Here is a 14,750-nt window from a genome sequence, read left to right as displayed (position 1 = left end):
AAACTTTGACTTAACGCATCACCATACAGATCACAAATAAGCAAGTAAACAAATTCATAGATATAATTGAAATCAGGTTGGATTCCCTACTAAGAGTAAACATATAACTCAACCTATGAAATAAAAACAAATACATGTATTAACACAATCCCTTTACTGCCCTCCCAACCCCACTTACCTTCGTATTTCTCTTTTTCAGGAGCAGACGCGCTGGGAACAGTTCTGGAGCATCCGCTCCCGATGGCCACCATGGAAAGGGAAAACGGACTGCATTTTCTCTTTCCCGGCAGCCATTTTCTTTCACATTTTCTTTTCCTTTCTGTTCCGAAACGCTGCTGCATTTCGGAGCAAAAAAGAATGATATTAGTACCCCAGTCCTGCGGGCCGGGCTACTAATAGCAATATGCCCCTCGCTGCAGGGGCATTACCTGACTCGGTAATGCCCCCGTGGTTTAGGGCATATTGCTTAATTATGTATTTATTCATGAAAATATCCCAGAAAGAAGAGATTAAAGCACAACTTTTAACTAACATATTTATTAAATGTTGCATCAATATCAAAGTGCATGAGCATTGAATACTTAACATGTTCAGGAGTATGTGTTTTCTTTTCTTACCAGCTAATTCATTTAAAAGTAAAAATATGTGAGACCATTCCTTTGCCAACAATATTTTAATATACCTCTGCCATGGGAAACATGTAATACAGTGACATTGAATCATGTAGGAATCTCAGTCTGATTCCCAACTAAATGAAAAGATGGAATATTTGAAGATTACTATTGCATCAAAGAAATCTTTCTTTAAAAAAAAAATAATCCTTATAGAACCCAGAAAAAATCCCACCGCATCAAAATAATGCAGCTTGTTGAAGAATGTAAAAATCACAAAGGAACGCATGTCAACTTCCCCCAAAATGCTTATGTTTGGCAATAATATGATGGTTAAAATGAGCAATATTCAAGTCTTTTTCTCAAAAAAATCATACTGTTTTTATAAATCGTAATTTGTTAACACTATTTTTTTAATGGAAGAATTGTGAACGTTGGGCCTCATTAGGGCTTCAGAGGTATCCCGGGGTTAATTCCACTGGGATGCCACCAACGCTATTAGCGTTACCGTAACTCGGTCAGGCGCAATTGTGCTGGATCCTGAGTTGTGGTGGCGCTGTAATTCCTCATTTATTGTGAGTCCATAGGACACTATGGGCTTTTTGACACTATTACCGCTGGTGGTAATAGCGGTGAAAATGGGCAGAAAGATGGAGATTTACCTCCAGCTCAAAGATTTAGGTAAATCTCCATCTTTCTGCCCAAAATCGGGATTGGGTGGAGCAGTAATGCGGTGATAATAGTGTTACTGGCGCATTTCTGCCGCTCTGCCCAACCCATGAGGCCCATTGTCCAATATCTACCGCCTATATATCTACTGTACTGTTTGACAACCACTGATTATGGTCCCAAATTATATGTCACTTGTAAATAGAAATGATGGATTGTTTAAAGCGCACTACAGGACATTTTACTGAGGTATGGGTGATACAATTTTTGCCACTTAAACAGTGACATGGAGAGCAGCTTTATTTGTATTATATTATATATTTGCTCTTGGAAGGTGCCAAAAGAGAGTAGTCAAATCTGAGATTCTCTGTACTTTCCTCTAATTAGTATTCACATGATCTGCACACACACAGACAGAGCCTAGGCGATTAATCCTTTCTTCTGCACTTGACAGCTTAAGTCTTTGACAGTCAAACATCTTGTCTCATACTGTGTGAATGTTCACGTTTGCTCTGTGATGCCTATCAAAGGGAAATATTGAAAAGTAAGATTGAAAGTATGGAAACAAAAAATGTTTCTTCACAATATGTTTGGTGCAAAAACGGTTACATTTTGGCATGAAAATGCGCAAAACTATATTTTCTTGGACACAGAGAGGGTCTGGGAAAAGGAGTAGACAGTGTCAGAAGTGCCAAAAACATAAGGTGGATGTAACAAGTAGGGAATCCTGTAAATCCATAAACGTGTTTAAAAAAAAAAAGTAAAGTAAGGCAAAGGTAGGGTGGTGAAGGGCATGACTCGGACATGGGCAAAGGGGTTGGGTAAGTCAGCGTGAGAAAAATGCAGGATAATAGAGTGGCCCTGGCACCACCACAAATACGCAAAACACATATTTCTCAATGTAATTAATACATTCTAACATTACTTTCAATGTTCTTACATTTGAAATATGAATGTAAAAGCTGTCGACATACTGTAGGTAAATGTAAGTGGTAATGTTAGTTATGTTGGTAAAATTTCTAAAGCGCACGGTCACCCTAAGGTATCTTGGCGCTAGAGGGCGAGGCACAGCCATAGCTAGAACTTACTCCACTAAAACAAGTAGGTCTTTATGCCCTTCCTAAAGGCCAAATGGTTGGATAGTTTTTTTTTTATAGCTAATGGCAGCTCATTCCATAACAGAGCTGATGCTATTGAAAAGGCACATCCTCCAATCCGCAGACGTCGAAAGGTAGGCACTCAAAGCTGATCAGCAGAGGCGAAGCAAGGACAACGCACCGGACTGTAGCGGGTGAACTTCTGAGGTTGTGCAGCGCCCGGTGATCGATACATAACACTTTGAAGCTGATGCGTTGAGCAACCAGGAGCCAATGAAGGGACCGAATCACTGGAGAGATATGCGCCCCATAGTGGCTACCTGTTGCCACACAAGCTGCTAGGTTTTGTAAACACTGCAGCCCCCGGATCTACCCCTTTGGCTGGGTCAGCTAGAAGGAGTTGCAATTGTCCAGCCGGGATAGCACCATAGCTGCCACCACCGGCAGACAAAAAGAGGCTGGTATCATAGGAAGAACTTTCTTTAGCACTTTAAACTGATAATAACCACATTGACAGACAGCTGCTACTTAGTTGTCCATAGATAAAGATGCAGACAGGACTATGCCCAGGTTTTTCACCTTCTCCGCCAGAGCCAAAAGGTAGCCAAGAGAGGAGGGCCAGAAACAGGACACCCAAAGTGAAGGATCAGGAGGACAGCCCACCACCAATACCTCCGTCTTGTCTTCATTCAGTTTTAGCCAGTTGTGGTTCATCCAATCCCCCAAGGCCACCAGTCACTCCCGTAAACCCAACAACACATCAGCCCGATCCAGATCTAAACGGATCAGGATCTGGGTGTCGTCAGCATAAGAGTAGCACCTGATGCCGTAGGAGCAGATGAGACACAAAAGTGCTCAGATGTAAATGTTAAATAGAATCTGAGACAGGAAGGAAACTTGCGGCACCCCGCAGCTGAGATGACAGGGGGTAGACAGAAAAGGGTGTATGGCAAGGGTCTGAGTGTGGTCCGCCAGGAACGAAGTGAACCAGGCCAGCACTTGCCCAGATATACCCATCTGGGCAAGATGGGACAGCAGAATGGGGTGGTCAACTGTGTCAAATGCCGCTGACAGATCTAATAAAATCAGGGCACCCACACCACCTGCGTCCACCAGCCTGGTCATGTCGTCCTGGATGGAAACCAGAACAGTCTCTGTACCCCTGCAAGGCCTAAAGCCAGACTGAAAAGGGTCCATAAGGTGAACAGACTCCAGAAATGTGGAAAGTAAAGGTGACATAAGGGACTCCAAAAGCTTAGTGAGAAATGGGAGAAGAGAGATGGGGTGAAAATTGGACAGAACCGAGGGGTCGAGTGAAGGCTTTTTCAGAAGAGGGATAACTCTAGCAGCTTTAAGCTCCGGTGCAACCAAACCTGCCTGACAAAAGTCATTGATAGCAACCATGATCTCCATACAGAGATCTGGGGAGATCTTTTTCATAATAATCAATGGGACTGCATCAGATGGGGAGCAAGACTTAATCTTTTGGATGGCAGCCAACACCATCTCTTCAGAGAACCTCTGGAAGTACGACCATTTCTTAGGAGCAACAGGGTCTACATTTTCAAGCAAGTTCTTCTCACTAATTAGTGAGGTGCTTGCCACCATAGAAATGTTTGCGCAAATAGTCTCAATCTTGGTGATGAAATATAGAGATAGGGCATCACACAATTCCTGGGTAAGTATAATATTAGGAGTAAGTTTGGCTGACGAATAGAGGGATTGAACTACCGAAACAAAGAGCCTTCAGAAGGTTTAATGAAGATTCAATCTTCTTGGTGAGATACAGTGTTTTGGCTGATTTAATGGCTAAAGAATGTGCAGCCTAACAGACTTTATACTATGCCTTGAGGATAGGGTCATAGGTCTTGCGCCATTTGCGCTCTGCCTGTCTCAATTTAAGCTGCGCAGCTTTCTAGAGGTCAGAAAACCAGGGCTGAGATGACAATCAGCAGGGTTGAAGAATACGCAAGGGAGACACCACGTTGGCTGCCTCGTGCAGTGCCTGAGAAAGTAACAAGAGGGAGACATTAGGAACCGGATTACACTTGGCAGTGACTGAGGCAACCATACCTTGGATATCTGTGCTATGCATGCGCTCTGCCGAATTTTGCCCACAGGTATCTTAGACTGCAGCCCTACTGCTTCAAACACACAGGAAACCAAATAGTGGTCTGTCCACAATACAGTTATGATTTCTTCATAAAATATTCAAGTGACAATGTGCATGCACCAATGAGGTACTCACAGATGAGAGTAAAGAAACTCATCACCAAACCTCGGGGGTGTGCAGCAGGTACCTCTGTACATGTGTCACATAGTCAACTGTCACACTTTGTGAATTTGAAATGAAAGCCACAATGCCCTAACCGAACAGCTACATAAATATTATTCATGCACATCTATTGTGCACAGTTAGGTTTGTGTTCCGTTTATTGCATCACATGTATTGATGCTATATTGGCACTCTATTTCATCTATTTTTATTTTATTGTTTAAAGCACAGACTTGTCTCAAAAGCAGCAGAGGGCTGTACAGGGCGTCAGTAGCCAGCGTTTGGGTTGGCATCTTTTAACAGTAGCGTAGTACTCTCATGGGCATAATTTTAGGGGGGGGTGTTTGCCCCCCCCCAACTTTCAAGGCACACCATTTTGTCCCCATTCATTTGGCTGGGGCACCTTTTCTTTAGATGTCATGTCCCCCCCCCAACATTTTCAGCAAAGTTACTCCACTGAGTACTCTACATATATAAATGAAAGATCCACTGTTCTTATGTGTATGAGTAACAGAAGGTTCTGGTGAGAAACAGAAACCATTCTCATTAATTTGTAGTAATGAAGCATGACATAATTGCCATTTCACAAAGATGCCTCACAAATCCATATATGGTTAATTGGCGATGTAAATAGAAAATACAAAAGTGTCTGATATCTTTTTACATAGGGGATGCAAACACTCTTTACACACATCCATGTGCCTAACCCTGGTTATAACACTTATCACCGCTGTGTCAGCCGGTGCTTGAATGTGATGCTTGTAGCCCACGTCTTCTGTTAATCAAGTGAAGTCATGTAAACAGCTTCATTATTTAGGATGTCCTTAAATATAGTACAGTGGCTATCAAAACAACCACTGTAGTTACTTTTTAAAAAATATGTTCGTTACATCGACTTGAACGATTGGCATTTTAAAGTCCATATTTATTAAATTGTACTATGTCTAAATGTTGTGCAGTTGCCATACATGTGCAAATTGCAAATCTCAAAATGTGTTTTTCTGTTTTCAGTAAGTCTCCCCTTATGGAAGCATATTCCTTTTCAATTACAGATGTGCGTAATAATCGGGTAATAACTACACCCATCAACAACAAGATCCACACAAAGGGCGCACATCTAACAAGGATCCTGGATATGCAAAATATTCAGCTGATTTGCCTTTGGCTGGCCCCTTTCTGTAATGGTGCAGGTGTGTTGAACATGGTGAAGTGGGAGTTCTCCAGAGCAATGCTCGTGGTTTGGAATAATTGTATTAATTATAAGCTTCCTTTTCATCAATGTTGGTGTCCAAATGGCATAGTGGCAACCAGGCAACCTAAAATGGCGATACAATGCAATTGGTTTCCCTTTGACATAGATTTTAAAATGTTTAGTGAGTTTGGCATAACTAATGAGGATTTTGTGAAACTGAATGTTATAACGTTAGCACCAATTTCCAGTAAACAAATAGTATTCCACAAGTGATGATAGCCTTTGCATTTTTAAAGTAAATAAGAATGTTTAACCGTTTTAGACAAAAATACGAACCACAGTGTGAAAGAAAACAACACCATGAAATAATCATGTACATTTAACAACATTCAGTAAAGGCATTTATACTCATTCTGTCTTTAGGTAAAAAAAAAAGAGTCATATCTTATTAGCACCATATATTACAGCAGCACTTGTGCTGCAACCTAGAAAGATGACACACATGAGGTTTCTGGGAAACACACAACAAACTACAAGCATCGCATTTGATTTCAGGACACACAGGCCTTTTTCAATGTATCCCCCTGGCATGACAGAGTGCACAGACAATAGTCTCTGTTAGGCAAACCTCACTTAGTGACTTAAAAATACTTTCAAATGACAATCTCATTTGTAGAAGAAATTGTCCAAGGAGATGGTTTAGTTTGAGCACACATTGTTTAAGTAGGTATTCATAAACCTGAACACCCTGGTTGTGTGTTCAGTTACATATTTCAGCAGTTACCTGAATTATTTTTGGCACTCAAACGGATCAATCATTCACATACAGGTAGCACAATATGACATCAGATGAGGGCTCTGACATTCATAGATACAATTCTTCAAAGATCCTGGCAGGTATCAAGAAAGGTCAAGTTTGCCTCCTTTAGTGCTGCTCAACAGGCACTGAAAATTGAACCCGAATCATGGCTCTCAATCAGTCTAGGTGGGACGGTCCCCCTTGTCTGTTGGTGTCCAAGCAACAGCACTAAACATGTGATGGAGATCCTGATGACATGTTCCCTTGGTTAAGAACCTCGTCTTCATTCACAGGAAGCTCTGGTGGACCACCTGGGGAATGAAGCAGAGCAATTAAGTTAAAAGAAAACAATACATATTATATGTTTAAAATCGACTGAACCCTTCCAGATCAGAAAGGTAAGCCACAAAAGCTGCCTAACGGAAAATATAACTCTAAAACTGGTTCAAATACTAACCGAGAGATGAAAACATTGATCACACTTCAAGATCAGAGCTGTCATTTTTCAAAGCTCATCAGGTTGAACTATAAAATTGTCATAATTTTATCTTGCCGCATTTTGAACTAATAATTGATTTAACAAACTATACCCCCCACCCACTACTTGCCTTATTTGGTGCAGTTTTGAAAAACTGTAAAAAACGAGGGCCTTCACAACTTTGCCAAATTTCTGTCAAGCAGGCAGGACTTTTTAGAAGAAATGTGCAATTTAGCAAAACACAGAAATATTTTATGCATCCTTGTTTTAGTTGGACACAGTGTCAGCTGTGATGAATCCTGTGGAGTCATCACTGATCCCCAGCCTAAAGTCTCCTCCCATGTGTCCAGGGGGAGGCAGCCGCTACCTGATCCTGACCCTGGGGCTGGTATTCAGACAGAGGATCACACAGGAGGCGATGGCTGTTGGGGAAATGGGGGAATTTGGGGAAATTGGAACAAGCATTGCCACAAGCAAAAGCATACTAATGAAGAAAGCCAATCCCTGTATATGTCAACATGGGCCAGATCGAACTAGTAGTACATGAAGCTAAAGGAGTATAAATAGCGTTGTAGTACATCTGTGTCATACTAATAAGAAGAATGTTGTGAAAAGTCCTGGTCAAAGAAACCATGACGCATTTAGTCCTTATAGGGAGAACGCTACCTGGCAAGAGAGTATACCAGGGGAAATTCGAGACCCAGAAGGGGAGAGAATATTTCTGAACATTGTAGTAAATCTTGATGAAAGAAGCCATCAGGCAGTTGGTCCTTTTGGGAACAGATATGTGGCATGGGAGTATACCCAGAGATCTACAAAACCCAGAAGGGGAAAAGAAGACTGTGAACATTGTGCGAGAATTCCTTTTGGGAAACCATCATGCAATTGGTTGTTCTGGGGAAGGATACTTGTCAGGAGAGTACATTAGGGGATCTGCGTGTACCCAGAGGGGAGGATTTCTGCCAAGGGAGCATGCCAGAAAAATCATCTAAACCTTGTGAAAGGAAAATACTTTATAGAAGAAATACCTGAGAGGAGAGTACACCAGGAGATTTCAAACTATACTGGAAAAGATGCGTATTACCATCCTGAACAAAGCATTAAGAAAGAAGCATTTCATCTACTCTTGGAAGACTTCTTGATAAAGAGACATTTCATCTTCATCTGTTTCCAAAGACTCATGCTTTGAAAGCAGCATCTTTGCTAGGCAGCTGAAATAATACTGAGGAAGGGGAAACAGGATGTAGAGACTTTTTGTTGGATTTTCTTATTTGATTTGTACACATTTTTATTTACTCTAAACAGAAAAATATACCACACACCTTTAATTGTTCATTCATAAGGGGGAGGGTCAGATATCCTTTGGACAAAATGATGGATCATTTAATTTTGACAACAAGACACAGATGGATCTTTAGTTTTAGTTTCCTTGATAGAGAAACTATTTGGGATAGGGACAAACAAGCCTTTATCCAATCCTTTTTCGTTTAATAAAATGTCTGATCTTGAAAACGTTACAACTTTGTGACCCCTCACAGAGCTCACAGCTGAGTGTGGGGCATGTGTAGGATGCATAGCAAAATAGTATGTTGCTAATTGAAAGAACATTTAATCATTCTGGAAGGTAATCTAAAAGGGATGAAGAACAAGGTGAAAACTCCCATTTTGCAGTGCTTTTATTCTGGTCTGCTGTTGCTAGTCCAATTGGGTTGTATTGTTGCCAATTCAACCTGAACTCTTTCACTGTTACCTGCTGCCCCGTGACTCACCCATTCTAGCTAGCCTGCCTTGGTCTTCAGGTCCTGCTCTCCCTTGCTTTGTGATTGTGTTGCCTTTTTCAGGCAATTGTTGTAAAAATAAAGGTAAACGGTATCATTGAGACTTGAGTGATAAGACTCTGCAGGGTGTCGGTGCATAGTTGTTTTTATGCTTTGAGGCAGTGTTTATGGACATTAGTGGTTTTCATCTGTACAGATGGCAGAAGCCAGATACATTTTACATACAAAGGCCTACAGGTTTGGTGTATCACCAAGTCTTAACAGAGAGTAAATATTGCTAATGGGATGTAAAATTACAGAGCACAATTTCATTCCACGTTTGCGGGTTAAAAAATGGTAGAAGTAATCTGTTGTACCAGCCATCAGCCAGAAATATTTTGATTGGGCTTTTGGTTTCTCTCTGAAAAAGGGGATCCACTAGCCCTTCATATGGATGGGAGTGGTATAATGGGACCTTCCCATCGCACTGCAACCACTGGTATACCTCACATAAAACGCGGAGTATAAGATTAGAAAAAAGATGGTCTTATTATGGCTCAGTTGGGCCAACCTCTGCTGGGTTCATAAGACACATTTGGTTGCCATGGAACCTGAAGGGGAAAGATGTAATTTGTATGGGCAGGCCCGCACACAGTTGTGGTCCCATTCTCCTCACATATTCTGTCAGCGATGGCAGTGACAATAGCCATCTGTTATCTTCCACCGGAGGAAGCTGCCTTCAAAGGGGATTTCACAAATGGGTGCTCCGTACTTACTGTCAGTAGCCAGATGAGTCCTGCGAGTTACATACCTGCCCCTTTACTGTAGCATAGCCCATAGGCATTTCAGCCACCTACAAACTTTCAGAAATCCTGCTTTCAGTGTGTAACGCACACGACATGCATGGCAATAAACTGTGATGCAGGTAAGAAAGAATTTCAATCCCTTTTCTTCATGGATTGTTCATGTAGATTTACAAAACGACATTTTAGGTGGTTTACACTTTATTAGAAAGATTGTATTTGGGCTTCTTTTTTCTAAATTCCTCAAATTCAAAGAGACTAAAGGGAGAAAGATGGTGTGGTGGGCAGAGAGAGGAACACACTAAAGAAAGAACAGGAAATGGTGGGGCTACAGATGAATTATTAGATCTTGTCAATGCTTCTATACCCAGGATAACTCTTGAGACCATTCTCGTACTATGGCCATGAGTAAGTCATCACAGAGTGTAATAGTTGGCCTTGGGAGAGTAGTAAGAGCAGTGAGGCGGAAGAGATGAATTAAGGGTAATTAAGATTATAAATAAATTATAAAGTCATTATCATTATTACTGGCCCTTTTCTCAGAACAGAATAATATAAACAGCAATAAGTCTAACTGTAATTCTCCAAACACTGAAGAGGGACACATGTGCAACAAAAAAAAATAATAATCTCTAACCATTTTACAAGAAGGCAACACTTGAAATAATGTGTTCTGCGTAGGACCCCTAAACCAATAGGCTCTCCAAACTGATACATCCAATGATGGTGAAAGTGAAAAGGCTGACAGAGCAGCCCAAGTAGTAGTTTGATAACACTCCAGTATGGGATCTCTCACAGCTTTACCCATGGAATTGAAATCCCCCTGGCAGAATGAGCCTTCACAACTTGGGGAAAGGTCTACACCCAGCTTAGCATAGGCCTACAAAATTGTTATCTCATTCCACCTGCTCAGATATCTGGAAGATGACCTCAAACCCTACCTCTTGGGCCAACTTTATAAAAAAGAGACTGTCCAATGTAATGTTATTGCGTTACATTACTGACAAAGCTCTACCCGGGTACATGCAGTGAACAGACCTATATGGGGTGGAAAGAGATTGAAACATATGGTAAAACTTGTCTGTAGGTTATTTGAAAACTTGACACATCCCTGTGAATATGTTGAGGATCAAGTCTCAAAACAAGTTAAACAGGCTGTGGCAGTGAGGAACAAGAGCATAGTATTACTAAAACTCCTCCCAAGCTAGCCATACGCATAATAAAAATAGCACACAGCATCATAAGTGAAATGACCTCAAAAGTCTCAAAAGCCAGGGATTTCTATATATGTGGTATTACAGAAAGGTATCATGGAAGTAAACCTGGCCTAAAAGTGTATAGAAAATGGAAAAATAAAGGAGTAGTAGACTACTCAAGCCGTGATCAGTCCATTCCCTACACGGGCCTTGATGTGCCAAGTTAACATTTGATTTGACCAAAATGCAGGAACCATAAAGGGCCCCTCTCAAGCCCTCCCTCGGACACAAACATCTGAGATGGTGATAAAGATATAGCTCATGTGAACTAATATGCAACTAGCCCAAAAATGAAGACCTGTAGTTCATGTGAGATCGGAGGGCATCATGGTGTCTGGATTGCTGAATAGATATGTAGGAATCCTGGGGAGATCCCTGGTACCATCAACCACAGATCGGGAACATGATTTTGTGGACAAGGGACCCCTGTGGAACATTGGGAGGAGCAGGGGGAGGGGAAATGGCCCAGTCTTGCCACACCACTGTGAGCCAAAGATGGGGAAAAAGCACATGCTCAGCCACGTTGAAGCTCCATGACAACTGATACACCCTTCTGACTGATCTTGGTTAGAAGATTAAAGAGATATGATCAAAGGACTAGAAGGGATAAAGAAGACTTTGTCACCATCTGAAAGACAACGCTTCCTTCTGCATGCTAGAGGATTTTTATTTTGGAACAACAATCTGGAAACAGAGCATTCTCTTCAGTTGGAAAAAGACTCAGGGCCTCATTACAAGTCCGGCAGTAGCCGTGCCGGTAAAACGGGCAGGCTGCCACTGCACTTGCACATTTTTCTGGTGCCTGGCTTGCCAGCAACAGCAGGGGATTCTAATCCCACCGGTCCAGGAAGTCAGGCACCGGAAAACTGATATTCCCCATTCCCATTTGATACAGAGGCAATGGCACGTAAATAACAGTGCTGGTGCCTCCGTTACGCTCTGGTCGCTGTGCCCGGTAGGGCAGACCTGCCGAGCATAGCGGCTCTGCCAGGCAGACTCGGAGTGTGCCGGTCCCATAACAATGGTGCCTGTAGGCTTACCGGCACCGTTGTTACCGGACCGGCACACTCATAATGAGGCCCTCAGTTATGGAAACCAAGTGATAACTTCAACTTTCAAGACAGAAGAAAGAGAAACTGCCGAGGTAATCCACCTCCGATTCTTCAGTCTAGGGACGCTAGCAGTGACAGGGATAGAAATTACAGCTCCTCCAATGGGATATTTGATTTGTGAGATCAAGAAGGGATTCTGATTCTGTTGGCACTGTCCTTTCTAATGGAACACATCCATAGTGTTGTGCATCTGTATATACATTGGGGTAATCAATATGAAGTGATGAAACGATGGAAAAGCTCTGAACATCACAGTGAATTCTCTCCATTAAAAGAGTGATGAGCCGTGCTGTCGGGGTGGTTCATCTTCACTGCACTGAAGAGAGCTTCACCCCTGTCCCCCTGCAGCAGATATTCAGCAAATATGGTATATATGCCTATGGCATTAGGGTACAAAGCTATGCCCTTTCCAAATTCCACTGCACCTGCCACCATTGCTGTTTCCAACACAGAAGGGTTTATTTGGCGCCACAGCCATAAGATCTCCTGAATTTGGTAGTCAGAATTTTAAGAGGTGAACAGCAACTGTGTCCATCTTCATGGTAATACAGAAATTAGGCACCAATGCCTCCCTGGGCACTTAAGAACTGCCAAAGACAAAGGTTTTCTCTGGACAATGAACAAGTGCACCATTTCTCTTCCTCCAGGAAATTCAGGAAACATTATCCCTCAGCCTTGTGTGGAAGGATGCTTCTACACAGTTGAGAGAATTGTATTGAGTATATAGGACATCTTTCATTTCAAGATTGAAGCAATGGAGGTACAAGAGACAAGGAGGCCATTACACTGTGTGAGACTGCAAAACATCATAGGTAGATTTTAGAGAGCTTGTCAATATGGCCAAACCACATTTCTCATCACATGTATCTATCCCATTAGTTGGATGAGGGTTACCTCTGTGAAGACTCTTGTCACTGACCAAAGACTAATGGGGAGCACAGACAATCAAACGTTTTTCTACCTCCAAAAACCTCAGGACACATTAAAAGGACAACAGATTGAGGATCTAAAGATACATATCTTCCAACTAGAAAGATGTCAGGAAAACTCCAGGCACTACCTCCCAGAAATCAATGTTTCACACAAGCCAATTCACTTTCTTGAGGTCAGTGTCCAAATGTAAACCCCTGATGAATTATGGACCAGGAAAACTATACAGTAATGTCCCTCCCTTGCATATGGTGCTGTACCCGAGTGGCCCCCTCCTTCTTTAGTTATGCATGGATGTTGGATTTCAATGCTGACTTTTTGACCTAGCCCCTGAGTCATGGATTGATGAATGTTCCAAATTCTGGGGGAAGACTTGCACATTCAGGTGTGTAACCACTTAAGGGGTAGTACATGTTCCCTCTTGGATAGGTCTGACAGACCTCCAGAAGGAAGCAGAGTCTTTCGGACTATTCACTGACTGATCATGGTACAGACAGGATTGCAACAATGCCAGAGAAAGCTCCTAAGAGTGTTGGACCAGTATAGTTGTACATAATCAAACACTTAATGTCCCAGACCAGCCTCTACCCAGAGAATGGGGGATACAACTAATGGTTGGCATAGAGGACAGGAACACGAGGAGGAACACTTGATTATTGTCTTTCCTAGAAGTCTAACAACTGTTTGTAAACTTTGATTGCATAGGTCACTGATATTATTTCCAACTGTGGTCCAAAGGATTTGTTGCAACAAAAAAGACTATTATTTTGGATCTTTGCATGTGAACTGTAAGCCAGTACTGCAACCAGATGAGGTGCCTAGCTGGCACTTTCCTTGGAATGCTAGGGTGCAGACTCTAATGGAATCCAGGAAAGCATATGATATAAAGTCCAGCCTTGATCCCTCTGCGACTGAAGCTTTTATCAGCCAATCCATTTTGGCAATGCTTCCCACAAGACAACAAAATCCCAAAGAAACAGCAATTCAGGATAGACAGCCTGAACATGTAGCACCAGCCAAAAAAAGTCAGGCTTCAAGCCTGCATAGACATGGCGGAACCGGAATCCTATGTCATCCCTAATATCAATCAGCATATGGGCCTGGGGTCTCAGGACACCTACTTCTCATATTCCTTATAAATCACAGGGTGACATTCGCCATTAAACTGAGAAAGAGGAAGGAGCATTTGTCCTGTGGGTGTATAGCAGTAGCCTGCTTCATAATTCTTCCCTGCCTCAGAACTCTGCAGGAGGGCCGCCATAGTACAAATAGGGGCACCTTGTGCAAGCCTTTGGAGTGTTCACTGGGAAGTAGATGAAGAGAAGGTATTTCACCCTTTTTGCTGTGACCCAAATTCATTTATATGTGGCTCCATATCTTCCAATGACTCAATAAGGAGATGTAGAACACTTCAAGGAAAGCAACAATCTCCTTGAATGCCCACTGTATGTCCCAGGATATACAGGCCAGCGGAATACTTCATCTGCTAGAAGATACCCCTAGTAACACCGATCCAATAGCGTGTCTGGTAAGAGAATGGCTGCCTCAATGAGCACTGGGTTAACCGCACAATCACATGTTCAAACCAGAACCATTAGCCTTAGAGGACGACAAACAAAAAGTAGCCAAGCCCATCAGGGCCACCTCATCTCTTGAAAAAAAGACACTATATCCACAGGTATCTAACCCTGGGCGACTCGAGGAGTGGAACATTGCACCTATGAAACTCCTTGCCCAGGAGGAGTCATCAACAGAACACAGTACTGAAGAG

The 14,750-nt window shown here is 42.3% G+C and overlaps 1 protein-coding gene across 6 annotated transcripts in view; it reads right to left on the bottom strand.

Annotated features, from left to right (window-relative positions):
- Positions 1 to 654: 654 nt before the first annotated feature.
- The window catches only part of LOC138491794 (multiple epidermal growth factor-like domains protein 6), a 1,495,213-nt gene continuing 1,481,117 nt past the window's right edge, over positions 655 to 14,750 (bottom strand). For all 6 annotated transcript variants that reach the window (XM_069618507.1, XM_069618508.1, XM_069618505.1 and 3 more), the window contains one exon: positions 655 to 6,954. In XM_069618507.1, coding sequence (XP_069474608.1) covers positions 6,872 to 6,954 — 83 coding nt within the window. In that variant the 3' untranslated portion in view covers positions 655 to 6,871. The remainder of the gene's footprint in view (positions 6,955 to 14,750) is intronic.

The sequence above is a fragment of the Ambystoma mexicanum genome, chromosome 10 (genome assembly GCF_040938575.1).
Source record: "Ambystoma mexicanum isolate Mex_15411 chromosome 10, UKY_AmexF1_1, whole genome shotgun sequence".
In the NCBI taxonomy this organism is placed as follows: Eukaryota; Metazoa; Chordata; class Amphibia; order Caudata; family Ambystomatidae; genus Ambystoma; species Ambystoma mexicanum.
The sequence above is the reverse complement of the archived record's forward strand: the minus strand, read 5'-3'. Positions and strand labels throughout refer to the sequence as shown.